Source organism: Anser anser (genome assembly GCF_964211835.1).
Source record: "Anser anser genome assembly, chromosome: 3".
NCBI classification, from domain to species: domain Eukaryota; kingdom Metazoa; phylum Chordata; class Aves; order Anseriformes; family Anatidae; genus Anser; species Anser anser.
In genome coordinates this window covers 38,013,845-38,039,170 of record NC_139722.1, presented here as the reverse complement: position 1 = coordinate 38,039,170, position 25,326 = coordinate 38,013,845, and the positions used below count along the sequence as shown (strand labels likewise).

The window sequence follows — 25,326 nt, the reverse complement described above, 5'->3', positions numbered from 1 at the left end:
CCTCCCTCCCTCCCTCCCTGCCGCAGGATCATCCCACCCCGCCGGGCCGTCACCTCGGCAGGAGGAGCCGCCGCCGCTCCGACACCGCTTCGCCTCCGCTCCCGCCGCGACCTGTCGGCAGCGCGCCCCCGCCGAGCCCGCGCCATGCAAGGAGCAGGGAAGGCAGCCCAGAGCCGCGACGCCGCCCGGCCCCTGCAGCTCACCATGAAGAGGGGCTACGAGGTGCTCCGCGACCCTCACCTCAACAAGGTAGGGGCAGGGGCGCCGGGCTGCGAGACCCCTGCCCTGCCCTGCCTTGCCCAGCGCTTCCCGCTGCGGCGCCCGGTGGCCTCCCCCCGGCCTCCCTCCGCCACCTGTCGCCGAGCCGAGCCGGGCTCTTCCTCCTCTTCCTCGGAGGCGGTGGGGGCCCTGCTGTAGCCCCGGTCTCTCCCCGGGCTCTCCCCGCTTTGTTTTCCCCGAGCAGAGCGGCACCAGCCCGGGGATGCTGCAGAGGGAAGTTCCCCTGCAGGTGGGCTGCTAATTCCCGCTGCCCTGCCTGGCTTCTCCTGCTCCCCAACCATCTCTTCCAGCCCTTATTTCCTGTCCGGGTGTGTGTGGGTGCTGTGTGTTACCCCCGGCAGGTAGAAGAGGCGTTTTGTCACCGTTTCTTTCCACCTGACGCTGTCAAGTCCAACCCCAGCTCCCCCCTGCTCTGCAGCAGTGAGTGCAATCTCCTCCTAAGGGATGCAGTAGCACAGCGAAACCCCCTTATCGCATCTCTAGTCCACTTAGAGCTCACTCAGCTTGATAAAACTGTGACACAGAAAAACAAAACAGGTGAGTATGTAAGTATTTGCACAGCTCTGACTCAGCTGCCGAGTTCAGATTGTAAAATTCATTATTGCCTCGACGGGCCCTGGATTTGCTGCCCGAATGAAACATGGGTGAAGTCAAAGGTAGATGATAAACCTCATGTAGCACATGAAACCTCGGTGAAGTCCTTAGTCCCGGCTTTGTTCTTGCACATTATTTTTACCGGTTGGCTTGTGTTTGTGCCCTGACTGGTACCACTGCATTCAAATGCACGTAGAGCCATTTTGCTTATTGCCAAGTTGTATGAATTGACAAAAACGGTGTCTAGTTTTACCGGGTAGGTTGACTCATCCATAAAAACTCCATGTATTAGTTAGATGAATAGTGCCTTTATTAGTGTGGGTGTTTGAATACAAATTTTCCTCAGAGGGTGTCTTATGTCTGTGTGTGTGCAGGCCTGAGAAGGTCTCTTGAGGTCAGGTGAAATGAAAACTAACCAAAAAGTTAAAATCCCAGAAGGAACGAATGAGAGGCTGTTTCACTTGGGATTGCTTCTAAGCAATTGCAGCATTCATGGAAAATACTGATTCAGAATAACCAAGGAAAGCCAACCAAAAAAATTGCTTTAAGAAGTAAAACAGGGCTTATTCTAAAATGTGGTCTGTAAAGAGCAATCAGAGACAAAGCAGGCTCATTGCTACCTGTATCCCTCAAATATCACACATCTTGCCCTTGAACAGCATAGCTGGAGACTAGATGCTGAAGATGAAGGCTCTTGTTTGATTTCATGGCGAAGGCTTTATTCTTCCCTCCCCCCTCAGCTGTGCTATGGCACAAGTGCACTGTACAGCAGAGAAGCCAGGCAAAGTATTTGTTCATTACCAGCCACATCTACCCAGCTAATGAGGGGTTTTGAATGGCGTAGGGAAAGTCAGCTGAAATCCCTGGGCTTGCTGTAAGAAAAGTCAGGTCTTTATCTGGTCAAGAATGAGCAAGCAGTTTTTTGATTGAGACAGGTGATTTGTGGTGAGTATAGATGCACTATACCCCCCAAGTTACATAAGGGCAATAAAATAAAAAAAAGCTGAGAACTGCCAACGTGGTTGCCTTTTTAATAGTTTGTGATGTGCCTGCAAGCATGGGAGCTGGTACTCCCAGTTCACTTTCTGTTGCCAAGGCTGTTAAACAAGCATCAGATTGTACAGATTTCAATTTTAAGTCGACAAAATATCTCCTTTAATGATTCTAAAGTACAAGAATTGTTTGCGGTACTGAAGAAGTGCCAGAAATTTCTGCTATCTCACGGCTGTAAGAGCTGCAATTGCTTGGTATCAGCACTTTCTTTTAGATACTGCGCCAGTTCTAATAGTCCTATTTGCATACACTTGGCAAAAGTAGGCTGTAAGTACCAAGTAGTGGTATCTAGCTGTGACCGGTAGAAAAATAAGACAAATCATGTTTTGGTTACTACCTTAATCTTGTCTGATACTTGTAACCTTGCTTCTCTTCTATAAGTAAAATTTAATTTTTGCAACTTACACTGCAAACTTCTTCAGCCAAGACAATTGGCCTGGCAAGCAGGTAAAGCTCAAATGTGCATACAACATGTGGAAGCTTGCTTGGTTTGTGTCCTCAAATAATAAATTCCTTGTAAAAATTTTCCATTCAACCTGTCTGAGAAAAGGAATTTATTATTTGAGAGCTGTGGGAATGTCAGGGTAAACACCTGAATTTCTTCTTTTCCCTTCTCCCTGTCCTTCTACCTTGACAAAATTTCCAGGCAAGAAGCAGCACACCTACCACTGAAGTATGTTGAAGTCCTAGGCAGTGTAGTTCTAAAATCTTTTATGTTTCACTCTATATAATTCACAAACATGTATGAACTTCACTGAGGAAAAGATTGATGGAAAAGTTTAATGTCTTTTTTTTTCTGCTGTTGAGGTATTTTGCCTACACATGAAGCTGTTGCTTCTTTTACAAGATCACTGAGCAGTTTGCCCTACCTCAGCAGTGGTGTGATGCATCAAAAATCATGTGGGACAGTGGATCTTAACACACTGAGTCTAATTACATGAGGACACACATCCAAGCCTACAAACAATAATCATGTTTTAATTTATCATCTGAGGTTTTAGGTCCAAAGAGTTTAAAACTGTCACTATAGCCTTCTCAGTAATTTTTTTTCCCCTCTTGCGCAACTAAACACATTGTGAGTAGGAATTACGAGGAAAACAAACACAGTTTCACTTCTTTTCATTGAAATAGATTGCATTAGGAACTTCTGGCAGCGAGTCCTATGCTCTTTAAGCTGATGAGTTACAGCAGTGTGAAAGCAATTGGCTCTCTCCTACTGTAAATCTTTTCATTTATACTTTACTCAATGTATGAATGCTATTTTTAAGCCCACAAATCATAAGGACACTTTATACTAAACTTTCTTTTCATCTTTAATTTCTTACCTTTTAATATTACTTAAACAAGTCAGTTTCCCGTAAGCTGCTTATTTTTAGAATCTTGATGTGAAGGTATGCAAACACGAATTTCAATATCAAGCTTTTCAAATAGCATTTATTAGTTGCCAAGTCTAAGTGCTGGCCTACTGGAGAAACTGTGCCATTGGGGGGGTGCTTTGCTTCTAGACTGCTTTCATACTCTGGCAGAGCAGTTCAGCAAGCAGAAAATAAGTGATTCTATTAAATCTTAGCTCTGGAGGGCTCTCTTCCCTCCCCAGATGCTTAATTTTTACCACTGTCCTCTGACTGACCACTGTCACCATTGCTAAGCGTAACATGCTTGTGAATTGTTGGTCCCTATTCTGTTTTTCCATTTATTCAAATTGTACTAAAACAGTGGAGAATTTCAGAACAGACCATCTGATGGGGCTGCTTAACACCTGAGAGTCCCAGATCTCAGTCCCACCTGCAAGGGCAGTGGTGTTTTATCCTTACCACCTCCTGTAAAGTGAAGCCTTTAGATCTTATTGGGCCCTCAGCATATTTTTACTAAGCATTGATGTTAATTGTTGGCTCGAGTTGGCTGCAAGTCTGTTGACTCGCTACAGAAATTGCTATACAACAGCCATTCTGAAACAGACTGAAGGACCATTTATCCCAGTATTGCATTTCTGACAGTGTCCAAAATGGACCGCTCAGGAAAAGTGAAGGAATGAAGAGAAGAGAATAATTAGCTCAGTTGGAAGGGACCTTCAAAATCATCTAGTCCAACTTATGACAGGAGCTTCTAGTGGTGTTTTCTCAGAATAATCAATTCCAGGCTGAGAGAATGAGCAGTTTATGATGGGGTTATTAAGATATGAATGCTTTGTTTTTGCTATTGGATTACACAGACTATATGTACTAATTTATTGAAAATATCGTAAACTTTTTTTAAGAAAAAAGTTAAGTGAAATCATTATCTGAGTTGAACAGAAGCATTTACTTCCTGCTTTTCTTCCACATGTCAGACAGTGGGAGGAGAATGCTTGTGAAATACAGATATATTTTGCTCTGTGTTGCTTTGCTAAAAACAATTTTGATTTTGAGAAACCATAACACAGTGCATCATGTAATTGGTGCGGGCAACATATGAAAGAGGTCTTATAACTGACATTTGTTGGTGACACCGTAATAGGCCTTAGAAAACCCAGACCTCCCTAAGAAAAATCAGAAGTATTCCAGTGAGGTTTATCTGGCTGCTGGGTGAAGGAGAATAAATGTATAAGAAGCTCCTGTAAATAAAGCTATGCCTGAATCAAATACTGAGCAGTAGATTTCTTTTCCTTGCACTGGTAGTGTTCCTATCTTCATTTCTGAAACCTGTGAGCACTTTGGCTGGGTCGCGTACAGTGGTCACTGCTCACTTGTTGCCTTGACTGATACTCTGAGAAGAAAACTGATAAATCTTGAGATAAAAGAAGAAAACACTCTCTAAAATGGTGTGTTAGAAGTGTCTGTATTAACTTGCAAAATAGGTTTTCTGGAGGTTACTTAATACTGCTAGGATGATTTCATGTTACGTGCTGGTAGGCATGACCCTGTTTGAGGAATTATTACTTTTTTTTTCTCTAACTGCTGATCAGTCGCACGGTCCTCTTTTTCTCCTATAATCGTTTTTTCCCTTTACAACATTGTAGTTTTTAACAGTAATATTCCCTGATCACCTAGCAGAAGAGTTCTGATCTTGATAGGGATAAGCACATGCTATTTTCTTGTCTTTGACAAGAGTAAATGATATAGTGGTTATGCTAGCACAGAAAGCTGGATCGATACGATCTTTGTCTGGAACCTTTCCGAGTGAACTTGTATCGATTCTGCCTTTGTGTTACGCAGGTATTGCATTTTTGATCTATGACAAGGGTCTGTGAAACAGAAGTTACCGTTCTGTGGGATGGCAACGTAAAATAGGAGGTTCTTCAGGTGGGAGTTCAGTTCATACCAGAGCCATTTGCTTTTTCACAGGCATGGCCGTAAGTTGTAGGCTGGCAGAACTGGGACTGCCTTGTACGCTTGGCTTTTGAGTAAGGGTGGGAGCTCAGTGGTAGCTCACCAGGAGGTGCCATGCGGTTGGGTGAAGAGGTTAGGACATTACCAACGTATCCTTCCTTCTTGAAACGTGATATCTCTGCAGATGAAATTATCCTGCATCTCGAATCATATATGATTAACATGCCCTCATTTTTCATTGAAGGTCTTTCACTGCCTTCTCTTGCTGTGGTTAGGAAAAACTAAAAACTACTGAATTTTGTGACGTGTGAGAGAGGAGTCGAGATGCAGGACCGTTTTTGTATGAGCCCCTTTATTTACAGTATGTGTGGAAGGGCTTTAAAAATGAATTCTGTGCTTTGTTCTACCTCTCTTACTCTCTTATTTTAAGACAAGTTTGTCCTGCACAAGCAACCTTTTATGCATTCAAATACAGGTAACTTCCCATCGCTGCCATTACACCCTTCAGTACTACGCTATAATTTTGGGGCAGGGACAGCTTGTGGTGTCTGCCTTACCTGAGTTACAAGGAGATCCTCCCCGTCTGAACAGAACAATTTGGCATGCGAGAGACAGCCCCTCTGCTGGGACACAAGGGAGGGTGGTCTGGGAGTGAGGGATGGTTGAGACCTGGGGCAATTTTTCTTTCTTACCCTTCTGAGGGAGAGAAGAGACATAATTTCCTAAGCCACGTATTGGGAGGATGTGCTGAGGAAGGAAAACTACAAGCACACCCCATCTTTACGTTCTTTAGGCCACTGTTGAAGGCAGGATGCTGTGGAGAAGGGCCTTCCATTCTGTTTTGGGCTGTGCAAGGGTGAGCTCTGCATAAGAAGAGTTAGCTGGCTGTGTGATGCCTCCTTATCTCTCACCTTGTCTTTCCTTCTGCAGCTGAATGGAGCTGAGTGGAGGGCTCTTTGTGCAGCTGCAGCAGCCCTGAGGGAGACCAGCCTTACCTGCCAGAGCAAGCAGCCAACCAGGGCCAGAGGTGCAGTTCTTCAGGATGAACCTAGAGACTAGAAATACTAAGGCAGAAGCCCTGCTAGCATTTGAAGTGCCTTTTCCCACCATGGCTTCTGCTTTAAAGAGTCTGTGCTAGAAGGTGAGATAGTCCACACAGCTGAGCAGGACAGAGCCTGGCCCTTTTTTGCTGTAGACTACTTTTGGGAGGAGAAAGGTCGATAGATATTATCAAAGGAGAGGTAAGGAGTTGTAAGGGTACAAAGAAATCTTTGTAAGGTGCACACGTATAAGTGTGATGTGCTACATTAAAAAAAAGTAAAAACGGAAAAGAGGGGTAGGGTAGCTTTGGGGTAACTCCAGAAAGCTTCATAAAATCTGTTCAAGTACATATACTTTGTCCTGATAGTCAGTTTAGATAAATAGTCAATTTAATCAATAGATACTTGATATAGCCAAAGCTTTTCATGATGCCCTGTGTAGTAGACCTTGCTGGTTTGCACTAGAGTATTTCAAAAGGGGAAGTAAGGTGCCTATAGTAGACAGAAAACGATCTGTTAATAATGAAGAAGTCTTTGGGGAAAGGCAGAAAAAATTTCAATCAGATTATTTTTCCATCATATTCTATTTTATGTGTACAGCCTGCAGCGCTCGTTGCCTCCTAGTGCTTTGCTCCTGACCAAGTAAGTAAGTTGCTGTGGTTAGTATTATATTCTCTTCTTTCTGTTGGCCTCTGGTTCTTTGCTTGCATTTATGAAAAAGAATGCTGAGGCAGCATGGTAGGAACAAAGTTCTGTGACTTGAATTAAAAGCAAATAAAATAAATGAGAAGTTGTTAGGTAGTAAGCTATATAGCAGTAAGCTGCTAGCAACTGAAAGCTGGTATGAATAGTCACAAGGAACTGAAACATGGAATTGTTTTGCTGTGAAGCTGTTTCAGGCATTAAACATCCTTTTTGGTTGTATAATTTTCTTGTAAATTTTAGTAATTGAAAACAAGCAAACAAATTCAACCTTTTTTCTTTAGACTTCTTGAGTAGAAGCAATGCTGGCATAAAGCACCTTCCAAACAGGGTTTATATATTTAAAACAGGTTAAATGTGGTTTTCTACACTAGGTTTTGATTTAATTGTTGAATGCTTATAATAAGTAGTATAAGAGCTTGCTGAGAAATTGTATTTTTGTCTAGGTAAAATACCTTGAAAAGATTATTTGTGCTTTCTAGAGAAAGCTTGTCTCGGTATATAAGTACTTATTTTGCATTTTTCACTTTATGTATTAATTTCTGCTGTGTCAGTCATTCATACTGAACTGTCTCTGAGAAAGGCAGAATTTACAGCTGTGGTAGGCACAAACTTCGCTCCTCCTGCCCTGCTTCCCTCTCTGAGGGGAGAAGGAAGTGAAATGCGTGTGATGGTGATGCTTTTTGTTAACCTGTGACCCCAAGTTTAAAAGCACTTGGTGGTTCAGTACTCATGCATGTGCAATTTTTGCTGTGTTATACCTTTCCCTTTCCTCCTTCGCCTGCTCAGTAGTTCAGAAGTAAGCCGTGCATTCGGTGCATAACTTGCTCGTGGTGGCTGCAGCCCAGGCCTGTAGCAGTTGATTTCATGCTGAAGGTCTCTTTGCTCCAGGTTCTGATGTCTAAGTGGCAGGAGCTATCTGCCTTGTCCTAGGTATGTTACTGATGAAGGTGCAGAACAGAGTGTTGATACCCTTCATTTAGGTCTGTTTTGTAGGATTTCCCAGCTCGTTAGAGAACTTCATGGTGGAATAGTTCTTTCAAAGAAGTTTCAAAAGAGGCATTTGCTGGAAAATATGATTCTGAGACTGCATCCACAGTATCAAGTGGCTTGTGCTCCCTGAAAACCTGAAGTGCTCTTGTAAGGTGTTCTTTATGCTTCCCTGTCTGAACCAAATGTACACTGGTCCCAGAGAGCCCTGTGGCTGGAAGAGTAGCATAAAAAGGGGGAAAAGGGGAAAGAATGGAAAGAAGAGCATTCCTAGTTTTCTGTGCCTGTGTGCACAGGATCGTCTCTTCACTCTCCTGTACCTGAAACAAAGAACAGATAAATTGTATTGTGTGTCCATCCATACAGTTAAACATTTACCATGTGCTGAAACCTGTGGGGTTTTCTTTTATTATTTTGCTAGACTGTAGCGTTGGGCAGGGTGGGATGCTTTTAAAAAAAAAGAGCAGGCCAGTTGCATTCCCTCTGCACAGGTGTAGTGTCAGGAAGGAACTGACATCTGGTAAATGTCAGCTGGTGAGTAATGGGCATCCAGTCGTGTTCATGTATCCGTCCTCGTCATTCAGCGCTGAGTTAGATCTGCCCCGTTGAGACAAGTTCCTGTGAACTTCTGACCCAGAGATGTGCCTACATGCCTGTCAACAAGCCTTGAGTACGTGGAACCAAATATGAAGAGTTGTGTGTATTTTTCATTCTGTGTTTGCTGTGGTGTCATAGTTGTACTGAGACGTCTCAAGCATCAGTTAGATTGTAAATGGACATAAATTAAGCTGGATCCCTTAACTTCCATGAACAGTGGTTTATTTGATTATACTGGTGTATGTATACCTGATCTTCGTGTAAAAGATGCTGATTTATGAACTTCTTTTAAAAAGACTCTTCTAGTCAAGTTACCAAGGCCATCACTGGAAGGCTCAGTCCTTCAGCTTCTGAGCATAAATACTTGTCTGTCTTCAGCAGGAAGTTTTATGAAATCCAAAGCTATCATATCACTAAGAAAGGCACAGTTTTGGGAAGATGCCTTGTGACCACCCACAGAGTTAGCTTATGTAGAAGTGGGCATACAGGCTTCATCTCTGCTGGTATAAACCAGATGCCCCCAGGAGCAGCTCTGAGACCACGTGGCACCATAGGACACCCCCTCTGCTCAGGGCAGAGCACCTTCGTGCCCCCTGCCTGTGTGAACAGAATTTGTTCTCGCTCCAGATCTGTGCTGGGGCTGTTCAGACAGCCTGCTAGTACCACCAGTTGCAGCCCAGTGCCTAGGGTAATTTTGAGCACTGATGTACTAGAATAAATGTAGGAGGGGATCCAGGAGTATAGTGCATTGTCAGCAGCACTGCTTCCTAGCAGGGTGTACAGACATGAGAAACGGGCCTTATCTAATCGATGCTTTAAGACATGGTGTTTGTTGTGGGTGCCCTATATCCGTTGACTTGTGCTTCTGGAATTGCTACAGCACAAGCTCTGTGTGGAACACGCTGTGAATCTTTCCACTTAAAGAAAAAAAAAAGTCATGTATGAAGTCAAGCAAGGTAGGAGAAACCATCTGTTACTTCAAAAAAGTGTCAAACTATTGTTGAATCATTTTTGTTACTCACCCCATTTAGCCCTCACAGATTGAACTTTTATGTCAGTCACTGCTTTCTTTGCCTTTCCCTTCCTTCGCCTTAATACCAGTTTTATAAGTAGCATTATACCTTTAATTCAGAAGTAGATGGTGGTTGTATCAACCATATTAAAACTTCATGAATTTACAGTTTAAGTTAATAGAAAAACCCTGAATTGCATGCATAACAAAACAAGTTTTGGTCTTATCAAAGTTTAAGCTGTGCTAATGTAATGTGTTGCATAATTCAGGAAGCAAAAATCCTGACTTAGAAGAAGGAGGAGGTCACAGGGCACCCTGGAGACATTTCTTGCAAGCACTGCGTACTTTCTGTTGAAATCAGTATCTGTAGTTTACTTGGATACTGTTAGTGCCTATTCCTGTGTGAAACACAATACTCCTGGAGGTTGTTTACAATGTAGAGGAAGCAGAGGAAGTACAGAGTAAACACTTTCTGTATGCATAAGGAATACATAATGTAGCACTGAAAAATCCATCATAATTGTCTTATGATTTGAATAGTTGTGACTTTTGGAAGTATATCAGGACATGCTTGTCTGTTATATAAGTTCAGAAAGCTAACTCATCACTGGTTTGCTCTTAAAATGTGAAAGAGGCATAGAGCAGCAATGCATTTTATCATTGCTTGTTTATGCTTAGGTTTTGCTTACTTCATTGTTCAAGTAGCAACCATTACCTGTTTCTAGCTTAGAAAAACTGTTTCTTCTCTAGTAATTAAGTTAGTATTAAAACTGTAGTCACTACTCTGCCTCTTTTTCTTGTGTATTCATAAAACAAAAGTCCCTACAAGTGATTTGAAAAATTACAAACACCTTTGGTTCAACTTAACTTTGTTTAAATGCACTCAGTCTTCAGTTTTGAGTTTGTATTTTAGATCCATCTGTCTTACTCATGGATAGCGCGTATCTTTGTAATGGAGTACATGCTATGATTTTCGCACCTAGTTCAGATGAGATACCACAGATTAGCTTTCTTCCTCTTGTCCCCTTTGAGTGATACATTTTCAAGTTTGCTTTTGGCTTGGAGATATGATAGTATAGCATCACTGCTTTCTTCAAGAGAAGAACAATAATTGTTATGAAGTACGTCATTCCCCTTTCTACAAAGGCAAAATATAATTTTGGCTTTCACTAGTGACTTTTAAAAAAGTCTTTGCCTTAAATCCATACTGGTGGTAAGTGCATAGTTGTGATGACGAAGTATATTGTAATATTTTCAGTAATAATCTCTATCTGACTTACTGGGTTTCTTTCTGCAGGTATCTGACCTTAGACAGCAGATTTTTATGTGGAGGTGTATTTACAAAAGAGGCAGTAAAACGTCTTTATCTAAATAGTACAAATGAGCTCAGTAGTTACAGCTAGAAGTCAAAATGGGAGAATACTGTAGTGCTAAAGTAATATAGACCTGAATCTTCAAGGTACTGAAAGTTGATTTGCCTTGAATTCCTCAAGTCCTATATAAAGTTTTTTTTTGGAGGGGTTGGACAGGAGAGGTGCACCTGATGCAGGGAAAGCCTCTTTATATTAGTACCTTTATGAAGGTATTGCATCTTCGTTCCTTACACACACACACTTCTCCGCTCTGTCTCTCCTTAAGATCTGGAGAGAATACTATCTAGTTAATAAACTTACGCTAAAAATATGAGGTGTTGAAATGCAATATTTTACCACAAAGGAACCTAATAAGAAAGCTGTTATATAGTTGGTGAGCAACTATAGGCAAGTTATTACTGTCTTCAGTTGGACACATTAGTAAATTTTTTCTGCCACTTGCCACCAAAGTAGTTGCTCTAGGTGATATTTCTTCCATTTGAAGACATGAGAATGATTAGAATAAGCTTGTTGAAAGACGTGGTTAGCTTGTTATTTTCTTGTTCCCATTCAGCCTTGAATGGAAATGAGAGAGTAGGGATGTTTTAAAGAAATCTAAAATGTGTAAGTAATGATACAGTAATTCCATAGCACAAGATTTCTGAAGCGTGGAAGTAAATAAAAACATTTGTAAGCACCTATAAAATATGCTGTGACAAAGGTCAGATATTAATTTATATTTTGGAATCCTTAGCACAGATTGCAAACATTCACTTATGCTTTGTCTTTTCTAACTCTATTTTTCTCCTCAGAAAAATCTGAGGGGAAAGTACACCACAGTATATGGGGGCTAGTAACAAGTAGATCTGCTTTATCTCTGACAGAAGTTAAATTTCTTCTGCTTTTTCTCATGATGTCTGTGAAGAATTGATATACCTAATGTATTTTTCATGTCTTTTTTTTTTTTTTTGAATGCTAAAGAAATGAAGATGATTGCTGACTTAGTGTATGGTTCTTAAATAAAAGTTCCAAGACTTTGCAGGACTTTTTTGCCGTTATTAAACTTATTGAAATTGCAACTGAGTTTCTTTATATAAAGTAAAAGAGTAATTTATTAGCTGAAAAAAAAAACACATTTTAAGATTCATTCAAGTACAGAATATGGAATGCTAATGCTGGCAAGTCCATGATAAATCCATGGAATAAAATCCTTGTTGGATTTCATGATGCTGACTATTGAAATATAAATTTATCTGTTGCTATTTATACACAAACTGAAGTTATTATGAAAATACATTTCAAACTCACGATTGTGTGTTTCAGCAGTAGCTGGAGTAATTCCTAGGATTAGGACACTAGGATTATGTAGCTTTGGTGTTACACAGGCATAAGGAATTGTTAAAAGTCTCTCACATATCCATGGTCTTAAAGGAGCAAGTGACAGCGGAGGAACGAACAGCCTTCTGCCAGTCCAGGGGTTCAAGTTCTTCAGTTCTTCAGGGGTTCAGTTCTTCGGAACTGAGGTCTTGCAACTGTTCATTCCTCCCTTTGCCCTGGCTTTTCATTCTTCTCGAGATGTTACATTTTAGGTGACTGCTTGAAATCTTCATTCCCAGTCTTTCTTGGAAATTCTTACCTTGTTTTTGTCCTTAGCCCTAACAGGACATCGATCTAATTCCAACACAGCTCTGTTCTAGGGGTGTTGCGGGTCACTGCTATCAAAGGAGCGCTTCAAAGCTCAGTGGTGCCCCCTTTGCAGCATCTTCTTACTGGAGTCCTTGTTTTTGTCTGGCTGCCAAGTGTAGGTGTCATTTTACAAGCTTCCTCTAAAACTTTTGGGCCTGGTGAAGGAGAGCTGGTGTCCTGCTGTGATTTGGCTTTGGCTTTACCTCCGCACAGTGCGTTCAGGTTCTTCACATAAATCTACTAGAGTTTGTGTGTAACAAACATCTGTTCACGAAGTCAATGAACTTTGGTTTATTATTTTTATACATAACTTGTGTATAACAAAAAGCTTGAGGTAGTACAATTTTTAACAGAGTTCTAGACATAAAGACATAAAGACATCTGCTGCTTTTCTTTAAGGAATACAATTCATATAGACTTAGGACAGCATGAAAGCAACGTGGTTCATCTTTTTTTTTGTGTTGCTTTTTGTTAAGACAAGGTTACGTATGAAATTCTCTGAGGATGAGGTTTATCAGCTGTGTTGCCTTCTCTAAGCAGAAGCCGGATAAAGCCTCTTCTTGCTCATGTGATAGTGGATTTGTAATGGTCATCTATTTACTAGGTCATTCAATGGTCAACTATAGAAATAAGGAATGCGCCTTAAAATAGCTTGATAATTCTGAAATATCTTTTCCTTTGCTTACAGCACGCAAATTCTTTTTTAGATTTAAAACTTTGCAGTGGAAGACCTAAATACATTGATGGGAGATGAGAATAAATATATTCATTGCCTCTGTATAAACAGGTATTAGAAAAGGTAACTTACCTGCTGTACTGCTTTTTTTCTGCTTTGAAGGTAGCTTTCACCACACACCCTCAACAGCTGCTTGAAAGCAACACTTTATCTAAGCTCAGGAAAAGTAGAACATCTCATTTTGCATCTCACCTGGGGAAACAGCCAGTCCGGCTTTGCCTCGTAGCCGCTGGCGTTGGGCTTGCCAGCAGAACAGAAGTGTTCCAGGTCAGGAGTCTGCATGAAACTGGAGCCTCTGCTCTTCTGCCAGGCTGGAGACACACACTGTTTGAAGTACCAAGCTCTCGGGCTTCTTGGAATAAATGGGTAAACTCGAAATAGAAAGTGAAAAGTGAGTGCGTCCTTCTAAGGTGTAATTCTTACAAAAAAAATTATCTGTAGGGTAAAGAGACACACCCTTTGAACTAAGGCTATTTCCTAAACTTCTTCCTCACATGTAGTTTGTCTCTGAGTCCTCTATTATTCTGCAGTAAAGATGTAGCAGATAAACATGTAAGAATAGATGAATGTGAGAAAGTACAGTTTATTTGTCATAATGTTTCTTCCACTAACAGTTCAAACAGAGTGTGTGACTAACAGTGTGGTTTGCTTTGAGGTGTGTTTCACGAATCTTTCATCGTATGATTGAAGCTTTCTTTGTCATACTTCACAAACTTCAGGGCTTTTTAATGAGTATGGGCATGTACATTTTTCCCCTTTAATTAGTGAGATCTACTTCTGCACGAGAGACAAAATATTGTAGTAGGTTGGGCACTGAACTGGAAACTAGGTCAGTAATTCAGTTTTCTCATCTGAAAAGGCAAGCAGCATTTGAGAAATTTTGAGAATGAATAGCAGTATAAAGTACTTGGTATTGTGAGGTAAAGCTTGTATTGCAATCATCATCTTCCTGGGAGTTCCACTGTTCTCTTACCTTTTCATGCTATTGTAGGAAAAATCTTTTTCTTATCCCAGCCTCAAACAGTACATGAAAACACCATGCTTCATTCTCCCGTTTGTTAATGTCTTATAACTAAGCATGTTGTACGTTTTTATAATCTTTGTTTTTGTTCTCTGCTGCACAGATGATTTTATTTATATTTTAACAAATGCAAAGAATCCCAAAATATGCTAAAATAACTAGTGTAGTAAGAATTCAAGTAACTTCTGGTTTAAAGCAGAGAAAGCCCAAACTGTTTATAATCAGTCTTTTTACATAATGTTTTGTCATGTTGTTTTGTGTAATACTATACTGTAGCTTCTATTTACAACTTTTTTTTCCTTTTATGGAAGAAATTGTCTTCTCATTTCAGCCAGAAGGCTGCTATTTTTTTTAAAAGTCATATCTAAATAGATCCATGTCTAATCTGTATAGTTCTGATATATTTTGTCTGTGTCCATCTACCTACTGCCGTGTTGCAGTTACACAGAGGATGTATTAGTGGATGTGCAGTCTCCTGCAAATACAGTTTTCTAGATCCATGGAAATTTATTAAATAGGACTGCAAATCATAGCCAGTCCTGAATGCTCAGAGGGAAAAGGAAGATCTGAATAGGCAGGAAAAAAATCATCCGTCTGTGTAGCTAAACCTGCTCCTGGCTTCAGGCCAGGCTGTGCCACATACAGATTAGTTCCAATTAGATGAAGTGGTAGCTGACCCTTGGCTGCCTTCTCTGAGCCTTCTCATCCTGGGCAGTGCTGGTAAGGGTTGCATCCATTCCAGCCGAGTTGGGGGAAGAGGTGAGAAACTATTTAATATTTATGAGCTGAATGCATGAGGAGGCACAGATCAATATAGACAGCTAACCACTACTTGGTAGTTTCTAACTCGGTGGAAATTCATTTCTTCAAGAAGCTAGAATTCATGCTTCTAGGACTTAAATTCATGTGATTATGAAATATATCTTTTTTTGCTTTCTTTCCTTTTTTAAAATATGCTGAAACAATGCAATGTGTGTATGTTGTCTGAACAGAAGGAGCTACACTTTCTTTTTATATTATTTGTGATGACATTTTCAGAAATTATGGTTCTGGAGAGTAAATATTCAGCAAAATAAGATTTTCTTTAAAAGATAACTTGATCAGGGTCTTAATCCTCCCATATTTTGTAATAACCTGTTATTTTAAAACAGATTCCCCTTTTTCTGTTCCACAATTTCAACAGTGACCAGAGAGTGCACTTGATTAATTAATATCCGTGAACCTAGTACTAAAAATACTTAATTATGTAAGTATCTACAGAAAGGTGCTTGTCTGGCTGTGCTCCAAACTGCCAGCAGTGCAACTCTCAACGTATACAATGATAAGCATTTTTTGGCACTGGAGATACTTACTTGCATCTTTTTACTTAAATACATAGAAATGACCCCTCAGATATTATGAGGAAATGTGACACACACATTAAAAAACAAACCAAAAGAAAAACAAACAAAAAAACACAAAACAAACAAAAAAAACCAACACTACCACCACCAAAAAAAACAACTGCATTTATTTTGTACTTGCATTTTTACTTACACTTTATTACTTCATAAAGGTGAAGCTGCTATGTGGAGAATGGCAATAATGCAGTAGTCACCCATATGGCTGTAGAAAACTGAAGCTGGATCTGCTACACTGATGCTGATCTGCATTCTGTGAATCTGTTATCCACAGCAAATCTTGTAACTGAAAGATAAATCTTGTTAATCTTATTTTGGTCCTGTGGGTGTTGGAGTCTAAGTACTAGCACTGTGAGAAATCTGACGGGTTGAAGGTTGTGTGGCTAACACTAGTTTCCCTACCTGCCTCGTCCTTTTTTCTGTCGACAATACATGTTACAGGCAAATGAATTTTGGTTTGCAACACCAGATACATGTTTGCATGAGCAGAATCTGTGCTGGCTAGAAACTTCTTTTGAATCATGGTGTGAAGAGAGCCTCAGCCTTTCTATAGCATGTATGCCGCTTTTCCACTCTATGCCTGGAAGTGAATGGTTAAAGGAAAGGCAAGTTAACAACTGAGAGGTTTTGTCAGATGCAGCAGATGGGACAGAAGTACTCTAAGTAATCACAAGAGCATGTCATGGGTTTTAAAAGAATGCCTTCTAAACAAAATTACTCACTCTCCTTTAGTTTTCCACGCTAAGGGACTTACAAAGAGCCATGTATTTTATAAGCTCTTGCCATGACTCAAACTACCCATTTTAGTCTGCATTCTGACATTTTATCTGTCTAGTAAGTTTTGTCAAAGCATGTTAGTTTGATTTTGTGGAAGAATTGTTTGTGTATGTTTATTGCACTGCAATTGGCCTATGTCAATAAGCTTTTCCAATGCTTTGGCCCAGATTCAGCTGGCTTACACAGATGTGTGAAACCAACTTCAGAGTGTATTCATTTTTTTCCCTTGCCTGTCTCAAAGAGTAATATCAGCAACAATAATAACACAAACCATTTACTATTTGCAATGAAAGTACCTGCTATTCCAGCACATTAGTTATTTATTTGCAATGGCTGTGGTGCTAAATACTATAATGCTTCTTGAAATTATGCTTTTTTTTTCTAAAACTATGAAGATGGCTATCTGAATGGCTGTCTGAGGGCTAGTTAGAAGATGGAGCTTGTAATAGCATCACTGGGAAGGTGAGTGGAATATTATTTTAAAACCATAGGGTAAGACCAGTCAGAAGGGATCTCAGGAGGTCTGTAGTCTGATCTAGGCAAGTCAGCTGTGGAGTCAGAACGGATTGCTCAGGGCCATGTTGTGTCCTGTCTTGAAAACCTGTAAGGATGGAGACTGCGAAAGTGCTCTGGGAAACCTGTGTTTGTGCTCGTGGGGAACGTTTTTTCTTATATCCAGTCTGAGCCTCTCTTGTTTCATCTTATGCTTGTTGTCTCTTGTCATTCTGCTGCCTACTGCTGTGGAGAGCCTGGCTCTGTGTTCTTCATAGCCTCCTCAGTGTTACTGGAAGGCTGCTGTTAGGTCCCCCTCCTCCAGGCTGAACAAGCCCAGTTCCTTTACACGGGAAGTGCTGCAGTCTCTGATCGTCTTGGTGGTCCTTTAATGAACACACTCCAGTTTATTGATGCCTTTTTTTGTATTGGGGACCTAAAGCTGGATTCTATGGATGCAGTTGTATCGGGTTTACATGGCCAGGTTTTGGTAGTGGGGGCTGCAGAGGTGGCTTCTGTGAGAAGAATCCAGAAGCTGCCCCTTGTTAGATAAGGGCCAGTTTAAGCTGGCTCCAAAGGGACCTGCTGCTGGCCAGAGCTGAGCCAATAAATGTTTGTGCCTCTGTGAGAGCACATTTAAGAAGGGGGAAAAAAACCTGTTGCACAACAGCATCTGGGAGAGTGAGGAGTGAGAAGCAGCCCTGCAGACCCCAGGTCAGTGCAGCAGGAGGGCAGGAGGTGCTCCAGGCGCACAGCAGCAGTTCCCCTGCGGCCTGTGGAGAGGCCCCTGGTGGAGCAGGCTGTCCCCCTGCAGCCCACGGGTCCCACACGGAGCAGATCTCCACGCTGCAGCCCGTGGAGGAGCCCCCGGTGGAGCAGGTGGATGTGGCCTGGAGGAGGCTGCGGCCCATGGAGAGCCCCCGCAGGAGCAGGCCCCGGGCCGGAGCTGCAGCCCGTGGAGAGGAGCCCACGCAGGAGCAGGGGGTCTGGGGGGAGCTGCCGCCCGTGGGGGACCCGTGCTGGAGCAGTTTGCTCCTGGGGGATGGACCCCGTGGTACGGAGCCGTGTGGGAGCAGTTCTTGGAGAGCTGCAGCCTGTGGGCAGCCCCCGCAGGCTCAGTTCGGGCAGGACGGCATCCCGTGGGAGGGACCCCGCGTGGAGCAGGGGCAGAGAGGGACCGTGAGGGAGCGGCGGAGACAAAGCATCAGGGACTGACCACAGCCCCCATTACCCTGCACTACTTGAGAGGAGGATGTAGAAGAGGGTGGATTGGGGGGAAAGTGTTTTTAGTTTTTTTCCTTTGTTTCTCACTTCTCTAGCTTGTTAGTAGTAGGTAATGGATTCCTCTAATCTCCCTATGCTGTCTGTTTTGCCTGTGACAGTAATTGCTGAGTGATCTCCTTGTCCTTATCTCAACCCTTGAGCCCTTCTTATTGTATGTTCTCCCCCTTTCCCTTTGAGGAGGGGGATTGAGGGAACAGTTGTGGAGCTCAGCTGCCCACCTGAGTAAAACCATCACAGCAGTCTCATGAGTGTCAGGTAAAGTAGGATGATCGCTTCCTTCCGTCTGTGCTCCTATTAGTATGGTATGCTCCTGTTAATATAGCACATTGGCCTTCCTTGCTGCCTGAGCATACTAGTGGCTTGTTTTCAGCTTGATGTCTACTAAGGCCACCAGGTCCTTTTCAACAGAGCTGCTCCTTGACCAGCCAGCCAGTCACCAGCTTGTGCCTGTACTGTTTTTTTTTCCAGGTTGCAGCACTTCACATTTATCCTTGTTGAATTTCATAATGTTCCTGTCAGCCCATTCCCCCAGGCTAAGATCCTTTGTATGGCAGCCTTGCTCTTGACTGTATCTATGGTTCCCACTATTTGGTGTCATCTGCAAACTTGATGAGGGTGCCTACCGTTACCTTCTCCACGTCACTAACAAAGATGTTAAACAAGACAAGTCTTATTGCAGACTCCTGCAGTGCTCCATTTGTTAATGGCCTCCAGGTGGAGTATAACCGTTACCTCCTTCCCTCAGAGCTTCACCATGCAACAGCAAATGTTAATCCACCTGGTTGTCCATTTACCTAGATTATAATACAAGGATTTTTGGACTTGAATAAAAGGGTTTTTTGGGTGCCAGTTTTGAAAACCTGGCTTAAGATGAGGGAAATGACGTCTGCTGTTTCCTCTCATCCATAAACTCAGTCATATTGTTGTTGTTGTTGTTATGATTGTGCAAGGCAATCAGGTTGATCAGGGATGATATACCCTTGGCTTAAGTCCAGTCTGTAATGTCCTACTTATCTTCCTCGCTCCTCATAGGGTCTTGAGCTGTATGAGTTCATGGTCACTTCTCCCAAGACCGGCATTGATTATCACATCCCCAGTCAGAACTTTCTTATTTGTGAAGAGCTGATCCAGCTCTGCATCACCCCTGCCTGGCTCACCCAGTATCTATGTATCATCACTGACACTCTCCAGGAATCTCCTGGATTGTTCATGTCCCGTCATGTTGCCCTTTGAGTAGAAGCCAAGGAGGTTAAAGAATAGGGGCCTGTGATCTGGGGACTTACATTGTAGATACTCAAAGAACAAGGATGTTTATCAGCCTGATAACTTGGTTACTATCATTGGTATCTACTGCAATCAAAAATTTCTGTTTGTTATTCAGCTAACCATTTATATTCTCCATATGCAAATAACAGGAGGAAGAAGAAATATCTGCATAGAAATAGCACATGTGCACAACCTCACAAACTATTGAATTTTTTGTTTTATTGAATGTCATTTTTATTGAATGTCTTTTGGCAATATTGTACAAGTTTTGGAATACTGTTTTAAAAAAAAGCTATTTTATCTCTTATTTCTCTGTGGCTATCTGGAATTTTCAAAGAGCTATCAATCCTTCTGTAAAGAAAATACACTACAACTATAGCAGTTCTTTGAGAAACTGGGAAATATTTTGGCAAGTAAACCAAAATCAATTTGTTTAAAAACAAGTTAGAAACCTCCTAGTTGGGTCTACTGAGCAAATTACTATGCTGATTTTTTTTTTCCCATATCCCTGTTGTTTTCCCTTTCTTCGTGGTGTGTCAGGTGGTTCAGGTCTCCGAGGTTTTGGCTCATGGAAACTAAACTGGAAACCACAAGCAAGCGTGCTGTAGAGGAGACATATAGGTAAAAGGTTTGAAAAGCCTCCACACCAACTGATCGAAGTTGTCATCTGTTCCAGGTGAATGAATTGGTAAAGCTAGGTCCTACATCTGTTATTGAATAAACCAGTATGAAAGCTAACAAAAGCTACTTAAAACATGACTAGTTAGCTGCCTGCAGGTAGGTTGCTGCAGGTGGGATTTCCAGCCAGATAGAAAGGTAGGTCTGTCTTGCTGTCATAACTGATTTCTCGCACTTGGAAAAGGGAACTTAGTTTGTGTTCAGCTTGCTAGATTTCTGTGTCTGGTTTCTGGAATCATTTGTTCTCCTATTTTCCCATCTGTTTGTAGCTTCTCTTAAAGATACTCTGCAGCTTTAATGCCCTAATAGTAGCCTGGAAACTAAGGCACAGAGTTGCAGCATAATTTAGGTTGGAAGGGACCCTTGGTACTTTTCTGATCCAGCCTTCTGCTCAAAGCAGGGACAACTTCAAAATACTGCAACTTGTATGAATGGAATGAAACCAGATCAAATGAAGTCTGGATGTCTAGCTGGCATGACATGGATGCCTATGTGCTTTTACTCCTGGATTCCTCAGGAAAGCATGTCCCACTGCACTGAAACTTTGCTGAATGTGCCATCGACTTCAAAGAAGGTTTAAAGCAATCTCCATGGCATTGACTCACTTTCCCTGCTGTGCTCTTGGCCTGCTCAAGCTGTCTGGAGCTCTACAGTCTCAGACACCTCAGTGAATGGAGAAGAAACTCATATTCTCTAGCTAACTAGCTATGGAGTTTGCAAGAGATAGGAATGAATATTGAAGCCTTAAAGTTTGGCTAATGATAAAGAAGGTATATTGGGGATGCACTTGACCTAACCCAATATAATAGAGTAGAAATAGCAGAAAACATCTTGGTAATTCAGAATCTCCGCTGACCAGGAACTTTTTTTAGGGGGAAAAAAAAATCTGCTGCTGTTTCTGCTCTTGGAATTATAGGCTGTTTTTTCAATTTGTAGTTGTTCTGAGTCATGTGTAATTCTTTATGACTGCACAATTCAGAATAATTTAATCATATTATTCTTGCTGATGTTAATGTGTCAGTGGAAATATAACAAGTATAACATAAAAAAGAATGTGACATTCTTCTCTTCTATATTCTTTTGAAGAGAAAAGCAGAGCACTTGCAGTACCCCATGCTCATGTTGGAATAGTTTCCAATCCAATCTCTTATATCTTTAGTGTGCTTACATATATAGATCTTCAAATTTTAAGCAAGTAATAAACACTTTGCCCTCTATGACCTGTATTTTCAATAGCAAACAGTGCTAATCTGTCAACCAGATGACCACAGTATACAACTTCAAGTGTTTTTTAGAAGAGTTGAGCTTGGAGTTCTTTTAAGCTGTATTATATTTTGTGTGTGTGTTTGCTGTTTTTTTAATTTTATTTTTTAATTTTTTTTGAGGTTTTTGGTCTCGCTTGTCTATGTTTGTTTCTTTCTTTGATGGGGATGGAGAGATTTGGATATTTTTATTTGCTTGTTTTCCTAATTTTTGGCTAACTGTAGTTTGATCCTCTGGTCTAAATGCCTGCTAACAGCTGGGGTGTATTAGGTGAACTCCTGGAACATATCTTCTAATTACTTTTTATCCAAGAAGAATTCAGTTCAAATGCTCTGAGACTGTTCCATAATATGAGCCAAATACAAAAAGTGGGGACAATCAAGAAACTTGATTCAAAAGCATGCATCCCATTACAAACAAAAATCCTGAAGTGCATGCAACTTATATATATCATTAAAGAAACAAGGGATTCAGACTCTTCAATTATCTGTGCTGAAGCGCTTCTATATGTCCCATCAGTTTTGATTGCAGTAAAAATGTTTCATAGGATGTTTTAAATGCATACAGATATATGCTATGCTTTAAATCCAAGCAAGAGATTCTGGTGTAGAAATATGTTACTTATAGAATCTAATAGTGAAAGATTAAAAAATTGACATGTAGATCACTGTATGGACAATACGTTTCTGTGTCTTCTCCACTTATGCATAGAAATAGTTCAGGGAAAATCTTGGATGGTTGGCAGCAGTGCTTACTGTATGTGTGTGGATACAAAGGCAGGGTCCGGTTCTTCACAGCCATGAAAATGTTTTGTGCTCTGAGTCAGCCTGATGAAAATACTTCTGCTGCACTCAGTTTACCTAATTTTTTGACAATCAAGTGTGGTTCAATGCATAGTTGCATTGAATCCTGAGACTTCAGGGCTGGCTTAGAGTTTGGTGGTGCCAGCAATCACTCCTTTGTTTCTTTTCAGCTTCAAGAAAAGCAGAGTTGGCTGTTCTGTTTCCTTCCTGAGACTTTTTTTTTTGTGTGTGTGTCTGTGTACAGTATGTATTAAACCCTTAGCAAGCATATTTTCAGCTTCATTTCCTTGCCTCTTATCCAATCACTTTGGATAGATAATCTTTGGGTCAATGCATTTCTGTGTGTTTACTCCAAACTCTGGAAGAAAAAAAAAAGTAGAAGAGCTTTTATGGAGCAGGTAACGTACAGTGACGAGGTCTAATGCTGAAATTCCCATGGCTGTTCGTACTGTTGGATGCCCACTTCTATATTCTTGTGTAAAGTCTTACTAAAGTACTATCTCATATCCAAAATTCAAAGGAATAATTTAGCTAACTGCCTTTATGCTGTTAGGCTACTAGCATCACCTTATAAAGTCTCTCTCAGTACTGTTTAATGCGGAATAAGATGCAAGCAGTGGAATCCGAACTAATGTTCATATGGGGCAGATTGTCCCTGCCTTTCCCATTGCTGACCTGCTGCAAGGATGCGATTTGTGCTGCAGCTCCTCACGCTGGCAGGGAGATACATCACTGACATTCCCTAATCTCACTATCTTTGAAAAATGTTTTCAGCTCCTCCCATTTATGCCTGTTTCTGTATATGTGTTCTAGGCACAAAACCCGTAAAACAAACAAATAAATAATTAAAGCTTCTTTCAGCACGATGTGGCAATGGAGAGAAAAGAACCAGCTTTTTAGGTAAAGCATCTTCTGTTACCCCATGAGACCATCCGTAGGATAGCTTTTCTGTGAATTGTCCTAGAAATTATTGGAAAAGAACATGTGATAGTATTTTTATTTATTTACATAAGTGGCGTTTCCCCCAATTTTTGTTATAGTTCACTGATGTGTGTGTACCTTTGAAGAAACTCCTTATACAGTTAAAAAACTTTTATTTGGGTATCACCTGGAAAAATGTCTTTGGACAGTTATGTAAATCTTTCTGATGGCTTGACAGAATTAAAAAGGTTAATTTGTAGGATATAAAGCAGGTCTTGATAGGGATTTTGAGGCAGATTTTGAAAGCAAGGCAGAACAAGAACAGTATGCTTTAGCATTCCTAGTATGTCAGAGCCTGGGAGGATTCCAGAAAGCTTTCTTATTGAAAAAGTAGTTATGTTTTCACTTGAATTTCTACATTCTACAGTTGATGAAGTGCATGCAAGAATCACCTCATTCAAGGAACTGGAACGGTTCAGTTTTTGTAAATATGTTCTACTTGGAAAGTATCCGAACTGATTATTCTTTTCCCTTTCCTCGCTTCAGAAACGACCTGTGTGACCTTGCTATCTGCTTTTGCTCAGTAAGGGGAATAACACACCACTTTTAATTTCAGCCCTGGTGCTATATTAACCAGAGTTATGTATTAGTTTCCATTTTATTGGGTACAAAACTTGTCACAAATGAACAACCAGACCGAAACAGTTTTCAGTGTGTGCATGTTTTTAAAGGACTGCTTGCACACGCTGTTCAATATAAACAAGATAGATTGACTGAAATTATTTAACCAGGCATCCTTTTTTTTTATGGCAATGATGTGCAGAATTGCTCTTGCAGGCGTTCTCAGAGAGGGTTGGCTGGCGATTATGCGTAGGGCTGCAGCAGAGCCTCTGCTGATGCAGCTGTGCCTGCAGAGCCCTCGCATGGAGCTGGGATGCATGCCTGCAGGAGGAATTTGTTGGTCAGCAGAGCTTTGCTACTGTCTTAGACAACATGAACTAATCTACCAAAAGCATCTTTCTGCTGGCACGTACATCGGTGTGGTTGCTCACATAACTATCTGGCCAGGGTTTGTGTCTTCCTCCACTTGAGCCAGGCCGACACAACTTTCTCTGTTGCTTTGCTGAGACTGGTCCTGTGTTGGACAAGGCTCTGCTTCGTTGGGTCAAGTGCTAGTGATCACTTTTTAGAGCATACATAGACATCTTCCAGATCTTGGTGTGTGAAGAGCTCAAGCTGAAACACAACGTGAGAGAGAAGGTTCTCTCCCTCCCCACCATTGCTGTAACCTTTTACCATCTATAGTGTTTAAAAAAAAAGGGGGGGAAATTTTTTTGATTCTGAATGACTTTTTTGTGTGCCAGTGAAAATGATCCCTTGTGGAATTCGTCTTTTTGGCGTACATTAAAAATGTATTAATCAGTTGACAAACACTCTGGAGAGAATTGCTGAACTGCGAAAAATCCATCTGTTTAACAACAGAATATTTGCATTTTGATGATCCTCATAGATTCAGTACACATAGAAGTTGCTGCAATGTCCACTGGCTTTTTTGTTTGTTTGTTTGTTTTGTTTTAATTAAGGAACCTCCAAGGTGAAAACTGAACCCTCCAGCAATGTCTTTCTTGAAAAGGCTGGAGTTTGGACTATTTCTAAATTGCCAAATAGTGTAGGATGAGTAAACACACTAGAAATAATAAGGAAAAATATTTATCTGTCTCTAATTATCTGTGCAATGCTGAAAGAAAAAATTCTCATTGGTACTATAAATATTGCTATGATCTAAGTTAGAAACAATATTAACTGTATTTAGGACAGTCCAAAGAAAAGGAGATGATCTTTCAGCCATTAGTCATTTATATTAAGCCATGAATAACATGAGGTTGTTAATTAGAGAAAGTGAGGTTAGATTAGTCTTTCTACCTTTCATAATCTTGTCTGAAAGGTTCCCATAAAACACCACTGGATGCTAATATAAAAAATGGTCTTAAAATGAAAAAGTTCAGTTCAAGTAAAAACAGAAAAGCTGCCAGTACCACATTAGCAGATATTTGTTATTATTTCCTTTTGTT

At 41.0% G+C, this 25,326-nt stretch overlaps 1 protein-coding gene across 1 annotated transcript in view; it reads left to right on the top strand.

Moving 5' to 3' along the window:
* Positions 1–115: 115 nt before the first annotated feature.
* The window catches only part of ME1 (malic enzyme 1), a 180,830-nt gene continuing 155,619 nt past the window's right edge, over positions 116–25,326 (top strand). Inside the window, exon 1 of the mRNA XM_083829574.1 lies at positions 116–249. Coding sequence (XP_083685700.1) covers positions 145–249 — 105 coding nt within the window. The 5' untranslated portion in view covers positions 116–144. The remainder of the gene's footprint in view (positions 250–25,326) is intronic.